General features: G+C 36.3%; 1 protein-coding gene across 2 annotated transcripts; it reads left to right on the forward strand.

Moving 5' to 3' along the window:
* Window positions 1-6289: 6289 nt before the first annotated feature.
* On the forward strand, window positions 6290-15648 carry copz1 (COPI coat complex subunit zeta 1). Of its 2 annotated transcripts, NM_001200454.1 has the most exon segments (10): window positions 6325-6396; window positions 7462-7530; window positions 8774-8855; window positions 8978-9069; window positions 9153-9208; window positions 9323-9400; window positions 10828-10879; window positions 12702-12740; window positions 15119-15200; window positions 15297-15648. In NM_001200454.1, coding segments are annotated over 9 exon segments (534 nt in total). In that variant the 5' UTR covers window positions 6325-6378; the 3' UTR covers window positions 15167-15200; window positions 15297-15648.
* The last annotated feature ends 716 nt before the right edge of the window (window positions 15649-16364 follow it).

Raw genomic sequence — 16364 nt, forward strand, 5'->3', positions numbered from 1 at the left:
TACTCTGTATACTCTCTCCAAAGATATACGTTGTAGGCCGATTGGCGTTTTTGTCTGTAGTACTCTGGATTGTGCCCAGGATAGGCTCCAGGCTCCCCGCGCCTATGTGTAGGATAAGCGGTAATGACAGTGGACGGATGGATGGATGGAGTTGTTGTGCTTTGTTTCATAGTAGCGCTTCACATGATCGCTTGTGACTCGCACCACGGACTCCGAACAGATATGAAGCTCACTGCTTTCTGACTGTGGAATGTCGCTAGACCTCTAGTCTGATGAGCTGGCTTCAGCTAAAAAATGCATATGATTGTATAAGACATATTATGTTGTTTCGGATCGTGGTCCATCAGTTGAGGTCGCCTGATGTAGAGAATTAAAAAGTTTTTTTCTTTTGAAATGTAAAAGTTGAAAGTATTAGGTGAAAGAAAACCTTGAGTAAGCGACAGATACTTTATCTTTAAAAAAAATATATTTTATTACACTTAAGTACTGTAATAGTAATTTTACTATGTTACTTTCCTCCACTGGGTTTGAGAATACACTGTATGGTATTTGTGTACATCATTGTGCAACAGTGCATACTGGGATGGACGGAGTGGCCGAGTGATAGTATGGGCATCTCTTCTCTCCCCCCTTCTCAAGCCAGAAACCACAGCAGTTAGCTTGAGCAGCTAGTAAAGCTCTTATCAGCACTCGGCAGAGCTTCCGCCACCCAACATCCCCCTTTCCTCTGTCTTCTCTCCCTTTACTGCCACACACACACACACACACACACACACACACACACACACACACACACACACAAAGAGGACAAGTGCACTCACCTTCACAACTTTAGTTTGTCACCATAGTATGAAGAAGTTTCACTGGACACACACTGGTGTGCACAAAGAGATAAAGATGAGCCATTTCGAAAGGTCTTCGACTATCACTTCATTTTATCTCGAGTCCTATTGAGACATCGCTACAGTGCGCAATAAGTCTGTGGGTACAGGTTCCTCCTTTGGCTTAGCAGGTTCACCATTTTTTACAGTAAGAAACCTTCTTCTGAAAATAAGTTCCACTTAACTGCAGGTTTCTTAGAAGCCCAACGGCATCCGCTGCCATTTGTGAGTTCGTGAACCATTATTAAGAAATAATAAAACTTAAACAAAGAATTTAATTTACAGTTTACAATACAGTCTGATAGTTTGCTAAAGAGCAATAATCAACAATTTAGTTTATAGTCATTGAAACAGTATATATCACATTCATCACATAAAATGAATAGATTTTATTAACAAAACATTTATTTCGTTTAAACAGCAGAAACAAATCCGAAAGAAAATCCATTTTTACTATTTGTTTGTTTGTTTGATTGATTTTGCAGTCAGAATAGATATGTACATTATACAAATACAGTATACAGGCCCAGAAATACAAAACCTAGACCACATGTATAGATACACACACTATTATATTCATGAAACCTACTTTAAAAGTGAGTCCAAACATTGTAAAAATCTATTCAATTTATTGGTCATATTAATATATTAATATTACACAAATTAGGCATAAATGTCGTACCTATGCTGTATTTTTCTCTCTGCATTTTAGTCATGTCATATCAAGATTTTAGTCATCATTCATTAAATGTTACCTCATCAAGAGACTCACATACAACAACCTACAGCCAGTATCTTAAAGAAACAAGCTCTGGGGTCTAAATACTTTGTTTTATTTATTTCTACATTAAAAAGCTGAACATATATTATTTAAATGGCTGAATTTTTTAGAAAGAAATGTTAGGTAACTGTACTTCAAATGAAACAGACACCCTTTAACTCACTGTCATGGTTTCATTTTGCATCTTTCGTGCTGCAGAAACAGAAGTGTGCCACTGTCTAATTACTCATTCGACATCATATAGGTCATGCCACAATGTGATAATGAGCATTACAGCACTGTTGATTTCTTGAATCTGATTGGTCAAAAGATGTTAACAGAAGTAGTTTCAGCTGCAAGGAAAAACGTGGGTTTATATTAACGCACTCAATTTAATATGTTTTCCTTTCTGTAGTAAAAACTCACAGGGATGATCCACATGAACGGGTTAAGAGTGGTGATTTGGTCGAGATGGTGCATTTTTATCTGAGAAGATTTTTACATAGAATTTGTGGAAGGAGTCTGCAGTGTCAGGGCTTTGTAGCAGTCTGAGGTAAAGTTGTAGGGTATGTGAAAATAGTCTGGATGGATGGATTTGTGGTTTTGTTTGTAACTTATTAACTTGTAGAGATGGATGAAAAGACAGACTGATGATGGAACAACAATTTATAGCTGCTATAACGTAAGCGATATAGCAGTTTTGTGGATGATTGACAGCTTTAAAGGTAAATATAAACAGATAAAATGCAAACTGCTGTGGTATAAGACTGATATAAAGGGGGGAAAATCGCCTTTTGAGTGCTAACAATATCGACTTTGCACATCACACCACACTGTTGTTGATGATTTTCCTTTATCAGCACTTCCCAAAATGTTTTTCTTATTTTCTGACATTTACAAATCTTTTAGCAAGGCACAATTAAGAATCTCCATCGTAAATGTCATTTATTCCAACCTGAGGTCCTGTTTATTCCATATGCAGAGTTCACCATTTTGAGATGCACGAAGCCAGCCACAACAACAAAACAGCAATCAACCGTTCTGGCTTTTGACCCTGTGACCTTCAATGAAAAATAGTTTATCTTTTCACCAGGCACATCATGGCATGTCATATTACTCTCTACAACACAGAGGATTATTTCGAAATGCACTTTGTGGTAAACTTGCGAAAACCCAGTACTATATTGTGAAACATTCTGGCGAGCCACACTAGTAGACTTTGATGACGAGTGATACAAAGACCTGTTTAACACAAAATTAAAGAGAGCAGTATTAGCACAGGAAATGCAGCTAGCGCAAATACGTTGCTGTACAATTCTTTTAAATGTGGAAAAAAAACAGAGTATGAGACCAATTCAACAGGGATTGCATGTTATGACAAATAACGCACCACAGGTCTGTAAACAGATCTTGAGTGTAGTGTTTGTAACCAAAAGGGCTGAGCATGGAGTGAAAGAGCTCTGATGTCAGTGGAGCTGGAGTAGTAAATAGATGTGAAGTGCATGCAGGGAAAATCCCTTTGGAGATTGGTTTTCACAGTGGTGCTTCCCAGAAGAGGTGACCAGCCCGATTACGATGGCTGCCTGTAGGAGGATGTGTTAAATTAAAACAGGAGAAAAACACGTGGAATTGTATGGACCCGTGTCATTGAGGCCTGTGAATCATTGTAAAAACCACAAATCACTTAATGATTACCCAAAATTAGAAAAGTGTGTCATAGGGATACTCAGGAGAGATGAGTTTAGCTGGCGAAAGAGCTATTTAAAGAGTTTGGCCTTTAATGTACATTCAGTTACATTTACATTCATATTTATTTGTTGTAATTACATTATGCATTATATTAATATTAAAAGTAAGGAATAAAACACAACAGGTTATATGTTAAGTTATAGTAAAACAAATCAACAATGTGGTGGTGTGATATAGAGTTAATGAAGACACGTCATACTTTTTATCCATTTATAGTTAGAAACAGTGTTATGGATTGACTTACAGACAGGTGTGTCTTGTTAATATTTGGTGTGTGTAATGTTGTGTGTTATGTATGGAATTCTCTATTGCTGTGACAAAAGCATTTGGTTGCAGTTATTGCTGCTAAAGGTGGCACACCCACCAACAATTAGTTTTTCACCTTGGTGATAGGTGTTGGATAATTTATTTTTTAATTCAATAAAAAAATAAATAAATAAATAAACACATAAATAACTAACTAAATAAATAAATAACTGTATTGTGTGTTGCCTTGGTTTTATGTTGTATTTCGTTTGAAAACCTAAAACTATTTAGTATGAGATATACACAAAAACAAGAAAATACTTTTTCACAGCACTGTATGTTTATTTTGTCATCTGCCATTCAAGTCCCTGTGTAAGCTGTTACTTTAGACAATATAACATATTAGAGCGAGTGCATTATTATAAAACTGCTATTTGAATTACAACCAGAACTACTGTCAAGTGGCCATACTGTTTACTGGGCTATGCTTGGCATAGATGTTTGATAAATCCCAAAAATATACAGACATAATAAGGTTTGGGTGATGCCATTTTTGGGAAGATTTGATTATTTTTCTCGACACTTTACTACATTGCAGTGTAACAGATAGGCAAAACCTAATGTGCATGTTCAAATTCAGACAGCATTAGGGAATAATCATTTGTTACTTAAATGCAAGGTTATTTATATATATTTATTTAGAAGTTTTAAGCATTTGTTTTCTTCAACCAGCACTGTAATTTTTATTTATTTGTTTATTTATTTTTACTTTAGCACCCACCTTAAACAAGAATGTATGATGATACAGGACATTAACAAACTCTAGACTCCCACCTCTAAATTGGGGTAAAACTAAGTGCATGAGCCAATGTGTGTGCAAAAAAAAAAAAACTTCCAGTAAAATCTAAGTGGTTTGGTACTTTACTTAGGGCAGTAGGCTTATTTTTGTCGTGGCCTGTTGGTTTTAAATCCAAAATGACAGAATGGAAAATACAATAGGGGCAAGACAGCTTAGAATGAGCAAATAACTCTGGTTAAGTTGTCCACACAGTGGGACAGGAAGGTCTCAGGACATGAGTAGTCCACAATGTGCAAGCAGACTGAACAAAATCTGTTATAGACTTATAGATCAGCATGACTGACACAGACGTGTGTGCTTCTGAGAATTTCAGCCTTCAATTATATCGCATTTTAAACTAAGGATCTTTTCAAGGATATAGGCAGAAATTGACAGCTCTACTCCTGAGGCCCAGGGGGTGGCAGTAAAATTTTGGGCCTGTCCTGAACAGTTTTGGTTCCCCAGAGACTGTCTGGACTCGCTGTCTGTCTACTCAGAGTCCTTGGAATCATCTCCACCTTTCCATATTTATTTTATGTTATTTATTAAGCATTATTGTCTGAGGAAATTGTATAAAAACAGTGAAGCACACATTAAACAAGTAAGGAATAAAACATATAATCAATGCTGGGGTGGTGTGATGTGGTATAATGTGAAGTGGAGTTACTGTTAGCCTGAGGTTAATTATTTTCCAATAACAGAACATCTAGAAGTGTTTTCCTCTTAGAACACAGGAATTTACCATCTATTACAAATGTTAATTTATTAATGAACATATTTGTACTTTTGATCCATTTATACAGTGTTCAAAGCGTGTCAAAGTTCTTGGGGGGGCCCGGGGGGGCCCTGTAGAAATTCACCAACAAAGGTTTTGATTTTGCTACATTTTCAGTTTCAATATTTAAAAAAAAAAAAATAAGAATTACACTGTAACTTGATTATATACATTTAGATACATTAGTACTTATTTTTTTCTTTTTCTTATAATTATGTTAGTTGGCTAGTTACAACTGTCTGATAGTGAGCTAACGTAGCGTTAGATAAAGAAGACTACTTGCATATAAAGAATTTTAACCAGGGACAGTTCAGAGATAAATGCTTATTTAATGTCAGTAAATTAGTTTGGGTTACTTATGAAACTGGGACAAATAACAGACACTGTTTATGTTTCTAGTATTCTCGTTTCAATGAAACACAAGGGGACCCCCGAAGTTAAATTATTTGGCCCTTATGGGGGGGTCCCTTAACACTCCAGGAACCCCCATCACCAGCCCCCTCAATTCAAACAACACATTTGTAATGACATTTAATGTTGTGGAACATCTGCATGACAAGTTAGTTCCTGTTATCACTTGTCATAGCAGTTGTTGTCCCCTCACTAGCTTCTCCATTTTTCTCGTTCTTAAAATTAACAAGACACAGCTTTTTCATTATTACTGAGAAACTGCCCTGGAGTCTGAAAACTTACTGACTGTTACAAAGTACTGACACATACAAGTCTCTATGAATTAACTGTTACTATAGAAATAATGCCATATTAGAGGGAGTGCATTAATATAAACCTGTGATTTGCCTCACAACCAAAATTATTTACAGAGCTGTTTTTATAGAAGATTATTCAACATCTGCTAACCAATCAAAATCCAGAATTCAAAATAAACAAAAAATGTCCATGGGATTAATACACTGCGTTTAATATATATATATATATATATATATATATATATATATATATATATATATATATATATATATATATATATATATATATATATATATATATATATAGTTGACGTCATGTAGAACGTTCGCGGATTACTTTCCGTGACCTTTCACCTCATGATGCAGGCGGAAGTAGAAACCACTCACTACCATTGGGAACACGGTTAGCCACCGCTGGAAGAATGGATACGCTAATTTTGGTAACGCATCTTTTTGAATCTCACTGACAGATACTTAATGGAACACGGTTGGAAAGTGACAGCCTTTCGACGTAATAATTACAGTTTGTACCATTAACTCTAAACGAACACTAGCTCGTTAGCTTTATGTTCCAGTTAGTGCTAGCAGCTGACTGGCTAGTTTTCTTTGGATGAACGTCAAACGACTGTGTTCTCCCTGTGTAAGTGCACTAAGTAGCGCTGGGAATAATGGCTCTCGTGCTGTGTTTAGTGCACTACGGGTATAAAGACGAGCCATTTTGGGACACAGCCTTCACTTCTATACACGGAACGAGCACTTGTATAGTGTGGTACTTAAAAAAATTAGCCGTGTAACCGTTTGAAATTGTGAATGTTTACAGGTCTTTTACAGGGCTCCGAATACTAGCTGGAGAATACAGTTAATCAGCTATCTAGAGTTTGTTAACTAGGTTAACTGATATTTTTTGATGATGGCTATCTAAAGTGACTGCTCCATTTTCATGTTGGGACACTCCTTTAGTAATTGGAGCTGTACATTGATTACAGTAAATGGATAAATAAATAGATAGATTAAAAACGTGCAACCTCCCAAAAATATTTAGGTTTGACCCCCCCCTCCCCCTCCCCCCTAATAAGTATTGTTTATTACACCTTTGAGTAGAGGGAATTGTGTAATAAGTGTTAATGAACCATACAAATGTATGTATTTCAATAATTCAGTGTAAAATGATCAGCCTTCACATTTTCAAAAAGTTTCATATTACAGATCAAATAAAACAGATTTGATGAAAAGAAGTTTTATAAAGTTTATTTATTTATACATTGTTGTGGTAATTATATGTTTCTGGAGCTCTTAATGACAGAAAACACATTTGTACTCTACCCCCTGACTCTGAGTCAGGATATAGTATTTTGTCTCGTATTAGTTCCTACAGCGTGAGGGTATCAGAGCCGACACGACCGGTTGTGATTTGTGCAACCTTTGCCTTTTTGGTTTGCTGTCTCCTGTAATCATGTACGCAGTCTGTGATTAACTCTCACGCTCATGTCCTGTTGCTGTCCTAGGAGCCTTCGCTGTACACAGTGAAAGCTGTCTTAATTATGGACAACGATGGAGAAAGACTCTATGCCAAGGTGAGAAATTCAATAACATTACCTTATATACACACGTTACATACTATGCCTTGTACCCCAACTGTCTCAGGGTGGTTCAGTATAATAAACTGAGAATGTGAAATGACGTTTTCTGGTTACAATCACGCCTCTGAGTACGACACAGTTACTGCATTTCAGTGTGGCATGACTGTAACACAGTGATGAAAGGGAAATGTGGTGCAAGAGGGAACTACATCCACTTCTGACATGAAGCCGGCAATTAATTCTGTATTATGCAATCTCCCTCCTGATTGTTTTTTCACTGAAGAGATCAAGGTGGAGGTCGGCCGATTGATAGCTTTTTGTTTTTTTTGGTTGTTTTTGTTTTTTACAGATTAATCAGCATTGATAACTGATTGCAGAAACTATCGGTTATCAGCAAAAATCCACACTGATAGTTTTCCCTGGTTGCATCCAGTTATCTGAGAAAGGTGTGCTGTCATTATATGGTACAAAAGCGGCCTCTAGAGGCGAGATAAAAACCATTGCTGACCAATTTTGTTGTGTTATTTGAAGTGTAAAATATAATGTAAACTTTTTTTTTTATATATCAACTGGATATGAAATATACTACTCTATAAATATATTTTTCTGTGCTATATATATATACTTTTTTGTCAACTCATCTTCATTTAAATCTTTCATTGGTGTACTGGCCCTTTAATCAGATCGAGCAGCAAAAAAAAAAAATGGACTGTACCAACTTTTATGTAGTCCTACTAAGTGCAGAGCTTACAAACTGCAGTTTTGTCATCATTCCACACAAGAGACATCATCTTTACACACAGCACGAAATCAATGTGTTTTCCCGCCCTCTTTTGAGTGACAGGATTTAATCGGCCCTGATCATCGGATGTTTTTATTATTTTTAAATTATTATTAATTTTTTTTCCAATGAAGCACTCTTCATCCCCAATTCTTCCAGGTAAAAGGTTGTGTAGTGTGCAATCCTAGGCTGTGCTCGGTTGTGCAGTGTGCAAGACAAAAAAAGTCGCAAACAATACAGTTGAGAGATTGTTAAAACATTTTCTCATTCGCAATACGGATGTAGTGGACATTAAGTGTTTATGACAAAAAACATTTGTTTTTTTATTTTCTTGCAAATTTGTGAATTGGGGAAGATATTACTGGTGTGAAGAACCTGAATCTAATCTCACCAACTAGTAACAAACTTGTTGATATTTATGTGTTAATCTATATATATAATTTATATCTCTTTCAGTATTACGATGACACGTACCCTACAGTTAAAGAGCAGAAAGCTTTCGAGAAGAACATCTTCAACAAGACACACCGAACAGACAGTAAATAATTTGTTTTTTTGTATGCAGAGAATTCTTCATCTGTGGTTCAGCTCTTACTATAATACTGTGTTTGGGTTGCTATTCTGTGTGCCCTCTGTTTAAAGTGTCCTGGTCTTTAACAGGTGAAATCGCCTTGCTCGAAGGCCTTACTGTCGTTTACAAGAGCAACATAGATCTGTATTTCTATGTTATCGGCAGCTCGCATGAAAATGAGGTAAATGCTGAACGCTGATCTCTTATGCAGTGAACTGTCTGTCTGCCAGTTTCATGCATTTATCAGTATTTCTTTCTTTACAGTTAATGCTTATGTCCGTGTTGAACTGTCTGTTTGACTCTCTCAGTCAAATGCTGAGGTAAGAGACAATGATCTAGAGCTTCTCTCAGGACATTTTGTAACAATAACCTCAACTAGCTTACATTGAATGCTTTTTTTGTTTTTTGCTTGTGTGTTTTGTTTGTTTTTTTAGGAAAAATGTGGAGAAGAGAGCCTTACTTGAAAACATGGAGGGCCTTTTCTTAGCCGTTGATGAAATTGTAGACGGAGGGTATGTATTTGCTGTTTGCATGTTTAAAATTGACAACTAAGGAAAAGGAAAAAAGTGGTAGAAAGTGAGAATTAAAACTTGGAACCTTCCAAAACGATTTAATTTAATTAACAGTTACAGCAGTCACCGCATCCAGACACTGGTACTCCCACATGTGAACATTACAAAACTAAACCTTAAACATGTTGTGCGACGTGATGTTTTTATTTAATACTATGCTTATTGTAAGTACCATAGATGAGATTGTGATAGAAATGTGGAGCAGTGTAGGTTACAGTTGAGGTCATAAGTTTACATACCCCTTACAGAATCTGCAAAATCTCTTATATTTTTCATTTAGTTCCGCCCTTCAGAAGCTACATAAGATATTTAAAAAATAATAACAATTTACGCCGATCATCTTTCTTGAGCATCAGTGAATGTTTGCTCCTTTTGTTATAGTTGTGTACGAGTCCCTCGGTTGTCCTCAGTGTGCAAAGATGGATCTCAACATCATAATGCCGCTGTTGGAAAAGGCTCAAATATGCAGAAGATGCTGATTCAGCTTATTCAGTGCAGTACTAAATAAAAATCCCTCTTTATTTATTTATTTGTTTGGTTTATTTTTTGTTTTGTTTTTATAACTGTTAACGTTTTGCATATTCTCCAAGACATATGTAAACTTGTGACCTCAACTGTAAGTGATCATTAAACAAAACAAAATATAACAAACAACAACAACAACAAAAAAACAGTTGCGCACAAACTGTACACCTTTGCCAGTTCTCAAAGCACAAACTATGGCATTAAAACGTTATCATTAGCAGAGAGTATTTGTTTTTGCAAGGTTTTTTTTTTTTTTTACCACCACCTTTGATGGAAAAAAAATTGCTAGTATTGTTGTTGTGGTTGTTGTTGTTGTTAAATGTGTACAAATTTGTGGAAGCAAAAATAAACAAAACATGGCCTTCATCCTCATCGAACTCACCCACCCTGCAAGCATTTTATAAATCTTTTAAAAAGATTTTATAAATAGTATTGAATTGTTTTCTTACTAAATATTTTCTGAATAACATTGAAGTACTCTTTTAGTAAATATTTTATAAGTAGTATGAAAGTATTTTTTTGTCAGTAAATATTTTTAAGTAGTATGGAAGTGCTTTATTTTTAAAATTACTTACGTGTTAATGTTTCAGAAAATATTCTTATAAATAGTATTGGAATACTTTCTTATTAAATATTTTCTGAATAGTATGGAAGTGCTTTATTTAAAAAACATTTTGTTTATTAAAATAAGCATATGTGAAGTGCTTTATGTTAGTAAATATTTTATCTCTAGTATTAAAGTATTTTATGTTAGTAATTATAAATAGCATAGATAATATAATAGTATTGGTCTTCTTCTGTGTGAGCACTGTAACTCGACTATGCTTGATATTTCCCCACAGTGTTATCCTGGAGAGTGACCCCCAGCAGGTTGTACACCGAGTGGCCCTGAGGGTAACTTTCATAATCTGTCTCTCAACACTGTCACACACCCTTACACTAAAGATTTGGTTCCAGTCACTCGTAATAACTATGTTTATGTCCAAATGTTAAGCAAATGTTAAGTTTTTTTTCCGGAAAACTCAACAAAAGTACATCACGCAGGATCATATTGTTGAAACACAGCTAGAACATCCAGAACAGCCATACTGCTTTCTAAATCCTGCAGCATGTCAAAGTAGAACAGGACCATGTTATAACCGTTACTAAGTAGGGCTGGGCAGTATATCGACATAATATTGTGATAAATGATTACATGATGGACTTTTCTGAGAGATCGTTGGTATGGTGATGTATTATGTACATTTTTAATCATTACAAATTAAATGGTACTGGATGGGTGCTGCTGGGTTTTTTTTTGTTTGTTTGTTTGTTTTTTGGATTAGATTTATTTTTAAGTTAATTTTCTTTGTCTTAGTAGACATTAAACTCAGTTTAATGTTTTTTTGGTTTGTTTGTCTATTTTACTACTGTTTTGCAGACCGTTTGTTAGTTAAATTATATATCGTGATGCACATTGTATTGTATCATAGAAATGTCCTCCGGTATCGTGATGATATTTTTGTCATATCACCCAGCCCTAATAGTAAGTCTGTTGTAATTTTGTATGAAACATGCCAATATTAAATTCAGGTCATATACATATTTGACCACTTTTAAAGCTTTTTTTAGTAATGGACATGCATAGCAAATTATCAACACTGAAAATACACAGATCAGCCATAACATTAAAACCACTGAGAGGCGAAGTGAATGACGTTGATTATCTTATTACAGTGGCACCTGACAGAGGGTGGGATATATTAGGCAGCAAGTGAACAGTCAGTTCGTGAAGTTGATGTGTTGGAAGCAGGAAAAATGGGCAAGTGTAACGATCTAGGGTTAGTTATGTGATGGCTCGACAACTGGGGCAGAGCATCTCCGAAACAGCAGGTCTTGTGGAGTGTTCCTGGTATGCAGTTGTTAGTACCTACCAAAAGTGGTCCAAGGAAGGAGAACTGGTGACAGGGTCATGGACGCCCAAGGCTCACTGATGCGCGTGGGGAGTGAAGGCTAGTCACAAACTGCTGAAAAGTTCATGCTGGCTATGATAGAAAGGTGTAAAGCATCTGTGGGATGTGTCAACATGTCCGATACATGAAGGCCCCACCTCGCAACTTACAGGACTTAAAGGATCTTCTGTTAATGCCTTGGTGCCAGATACCACAGCACTCCTTCAGAGGTCTTGTGGAATCCATGACTCGATGGGTCCCAGCTGTTTTGACGGCACAAGGCAGACCTGCTCAATATTAGGCAGTTTTTAATGTTATGGCTGAAATGTGTGTGTGTGTGGTGGTCTGGGAAAACCCATTGGATGTTGCCTAAAAAATGACAAAAGAAAATATGGTTGTTCTTTTCTTCCTCATACTCTGACACCTCATATATATTTCCCCAACCTGACCTGGACATGTTTTTATTATGCTATCTTCCTGCAAAGATCGTGCAGTGTAAGGAACCAGTTTTATAAACACATCTGTGAAAATAGTCAGTCTGCTTAAAGATGGCCATGGGATTTTTTCACATACTGAATATCATGCATTGGTCAAGTTGGATAGCTACGTGGCGTAGAGAGACAGGCATAATCCTAATTAAATTTCTCCCGTTTCACTTTTAGAGGTAATGTACAGCACTTATTAGCACATTGAGGTTCAGTATTCAGTATAACGGAAGTGAAGAATGAATTGTTGTGTTGAAGGATACTGAACTCCATCGGTCATTTTTCTCTCCCCTCTTACAGGGTGATGACGTGCCTCTGACAGAACAAACGGTCACTCAGGTAAAGAGACTCTTGATATTCTCTCTCTCTCTCTCTCTCTCTCTCTCTCTCTCTCTCTCTCTCTCTCTCTCTCTCTCTCTCTCTCTCTGTGTGTGTGTGTGTGTGCTCTCCTGTTGTCTCATTGTAACCAAGACTAACTGTTATTTGCCACGGCTCTGAACCTCTCCATGCGTGTCTCATTTATAACATCAGTCTGTGGTGGTCCGTTTAGCTGCTCTGAGGTTTCAGCGCGTGCGAGCTCCCCCCGCGTTTGCCACATGTAAAGCATGATGGCTAATTATTGGCGGCTGTCTGGCAGCGGCGGCTTCCCATGGCCTGATTGATGGTCTCATTTAAGAGGCCTGTGACAGACTGCCTGCATCCCTCGCGCGCCCCTGATTAATGCCGCTCCTCATCCTTTTGCTTTATGGTTATGCTATGCCTCGCCTTTCCTCAAATTAAAATGATTAATTAATTCCTGGATATTTCCCTGCGCACGCATTACTCAGGCATCAGGTTTCGCTTAAATTCTTTGTGGGCGTGTGTGAGACAGTGTCTGCTTTCTGGAGTATGTGTTGTACAAGCTTTGTGTTTAATGGGTGCTATACTTACAGTAGTAACATGCTTAGCGTGTTAGGTTTTTGGTCAGAGGTGACATGAAAAGGTGTTAACGATGCACATGGACGTTTGTTTGTTTCTTCCTGCACGGTGATGAATGATTGTGTAATGACACTGTAAATAAAAACGAATGCTTTAATGGCACACTGTTGAATCAGTAGTGTTAAGAATCGATTAGTAATTTTAGTCTGGCACCAGAGAGGAAAGGCTGATAACACACATCACATAAATGAAGATTTTCTTATTCTGCTGATTTAAAATTCTAGTCTATAAATAGTCTAATATTGGAGAATATGGCAATATATAGCTATAGAGCGTGCAAGTTAATTTAGCAAACATATCTAGTATTAATGACGAACATTTTACGGACCTACCAACCCCCCCCCCGATTACACTGCTATGAGTTTTCACTCAAAAATATACCATAAGAACTGTCCTGTTTTTTACTGTGCGGTGAAACAAAACCTCAGACGGGCCAATCAGTTGACACCCCCGTGAAATCCCCTCCCCCTTCCCATCATCTTTCATTAGTAGTGTTTTGCCAGATGCTTTAAAGTTATGGTTTTCTATTTGCTGCTTGGATTAATGGATTAAAAGTGTGTTGTAATTCTTGATATGGTGAAGTTTTCTGAGAGACTTCAGTGTCAGCACTTTGTAACAGTCAGAGGTACAGAGGCTGTAATTTTAATGTTTTCTCACATCTTCAGGATGTGGTCTTAAGTCCTGCTATAACATAAGTGATTACAGGAACTACCTAGTTTTGTTCTGTTTTTTAAAATTAGAGGGTCATAAAGATCGCATTGTGTTTTTATTTAGTTCTGCCCTGAATAAGCTATTTCACATAACACATGTTTACATATAGTCCACAAGACACAGTAATAACTTATACAAATAAACCAGTTAAAACGTTTACACACGATTGATTATTAATCCTGTGTGTCGTTACCTGGAGGATCGACGACTGTGTTTATGTTTTGTGAGAGTTGTTCATGAGTCTCTCGTTCGTCCTGAGCAGATAAATTGCCCACTGTTCTTCAGAAAAATATGTCTCTATATGATGTTGAGATCCGTCTTTTCACACTCACGACAACTGAGGGACTCGTACACAACTATTACATAAGATGCACACATTCACTGATGCTCAAGAAGACAACACGATACATTAAGCGCTAGGGGGTGTAAACTTTTGATGATCAGTGTAAATTATTTTGTCTTCTGGGAAACATGTAAATATCTTATGTAGCTTCTGAAGGGCAGTATTAAATGTGGGAGAAAATCTTCAACAAAACAATAACAATTCCTGTTCAAAAGTTTACACCCCCCTGGTCCTGTATTGTGTTGCTTTCTTTGGCATCAGTGAATGTTTGCACCTTCTGTAATAGTTCGAGTCCCTCAGTTGTCCTCAGTGTGAAAAGATGGATCTCAACATCATATAGTCGCTGTTGGAAAGAAGTCAAATATGCAGAAAGCAAGGAATGGAAAAGCAAAGAATGTACAGGAGGATTGTTCTGAAAAAAAAATTCCTGGAGTATTTTTCTGCTCCCTTTTTTATTTTTATAAAAAAAAATAAAATGTAGTTATAGTTAAATTGCTGTGGTATAACTGGAATAAAACATTTAAGACAAAACACTTAAACACAATTTTATATATGAACATATAGTTTTGTCCTTCAAAAATCTGGAGTGTCCTATAATGCTTGGATGTGGTTTTAAACAGCTTTTTTATTATTGTTATTATTTTAATTTTTAAATGATTTTATCTTTTTGATTTTTCTCCTCTAGGTGTTGCAGTCAGCCAAAGAGCAGATCAAATGGTCTCTTCTACGATAGGTCTCACCTGTTCTTCTCTTCCACCAAGACAATGGTGCATTCATCATCACTCCTCCCATCACTGTTGCCTTTCCCATTTTCTTTTTTTCTTCTTCTGTTCCTTATGTTTTTCTATGCTGTGAAATTGTAGGCTCTCTAAAGGGGAAAAAAAACATTACATACACTCAGTGTACACCTCGAGAAGACTGAACAACAAATGGAGTCCTCAAGTTTTAATGCAAACTCTGCTTCTGTAAAGTGATGCAGACACAGCATGAAGTCACGGTTTCATTTCATACAAAGAGCGAGTGAGGACCTGCATTCCTGTTCTTAGCAGAGACTTTCTAATTATTCCATCCCAAGCGGTTTTCAGTATGTGTCTGTGAGAGGAAATATCACAAGGCTGTGTAAAAGACAAATGTGATTCAAGTACATTCCAGTGATTGAGCCTTCCTGCTGTTTTCCATGTTATGATTTAAATAAATACGACTGTTTGGCCATCAGGACTGTGTTCCCGTTTGTCTTTTTTTTTAAATGATATATTGTTCATGTTATTGTCCTTATGCCTTGCTTTATTTATTCATAACAGGATCTACTTACACACATGGAATTCACAGCCTGGATAAGGGCTCCATCTTCTGGAGCAAGCTCAGAGTCACAGCTTAAGGTTTTATTTTCAGCACACAACAAAATAAATTAAAATAAATTTATATATATCACACACATTAGCAAGTGCAAATATGTTGAATATGGGCAAAAAGATCTTAATGATATTACTATAAAGCAAATATAATTGTTCTTTACACATTTCAAGCTTAAAATTTCCTTATTCTATTGGATCATTCTTTCTGGAAGAAAGTGCTTGACATTAAGCTTGAAATGAGTATTTTTTAAAAATCTAGAAATAGATTTGGTAATCATATATTTAGTTTGTTGTCATTTTATAGTAGGAAATACTGGATCAATTTGATTATTCAAGATCTTTTCATTTGCTGAGATGTTTATTTGCAGTGCACCTTGCACATGTACAGCATTAGAAGCGATACAAAGAGATCTAATACCAGAAAATCCATGTTATGTTTAGAATTTTAAGGAATTATTATTAGTACTTGGGACTGATTTAAAAGTCTTGACTTAAAAAAAATAAAATAAAATACTGTAGCCTACAGGTGCCTTAAATAATCACACAGCTTGCTTTAATAATTACTATTATGTAGTG

Source organism: Ictalurus punctatus, chromosome 15, assembly GCF_001660625.3.
Source record: "Ictalurus punctatus breed USDA103 chromosome 15, Coco_2.0, whole genome shotgun sequence".
NCBI lineage: Eukaryota > Metazoa > Chordata > Actinopteri > Siluriformes > Ictaluridae > Ictalurus > Ictalurus punctatus.

Excerpts from the sequence above, each read along its gene's own strand:
- copz1 (XM_017486289.3), top strand. Across the intron at positions 9,401-10,827 it reads GATGAAATTGTAGACGGAGG|TGTTATCCTGGAGAGTGACC; the intron begins GTATGTATTTGC and ends ATTTCCCCACAG. Across the intron at positions 10,880-12,701 it reads TACACCGAGTGGCCCTGAGG|GGTGATGACGTGCCTCTGAC; the intron begins GTAACTTTCATA and ends CCCCTCTTACAG.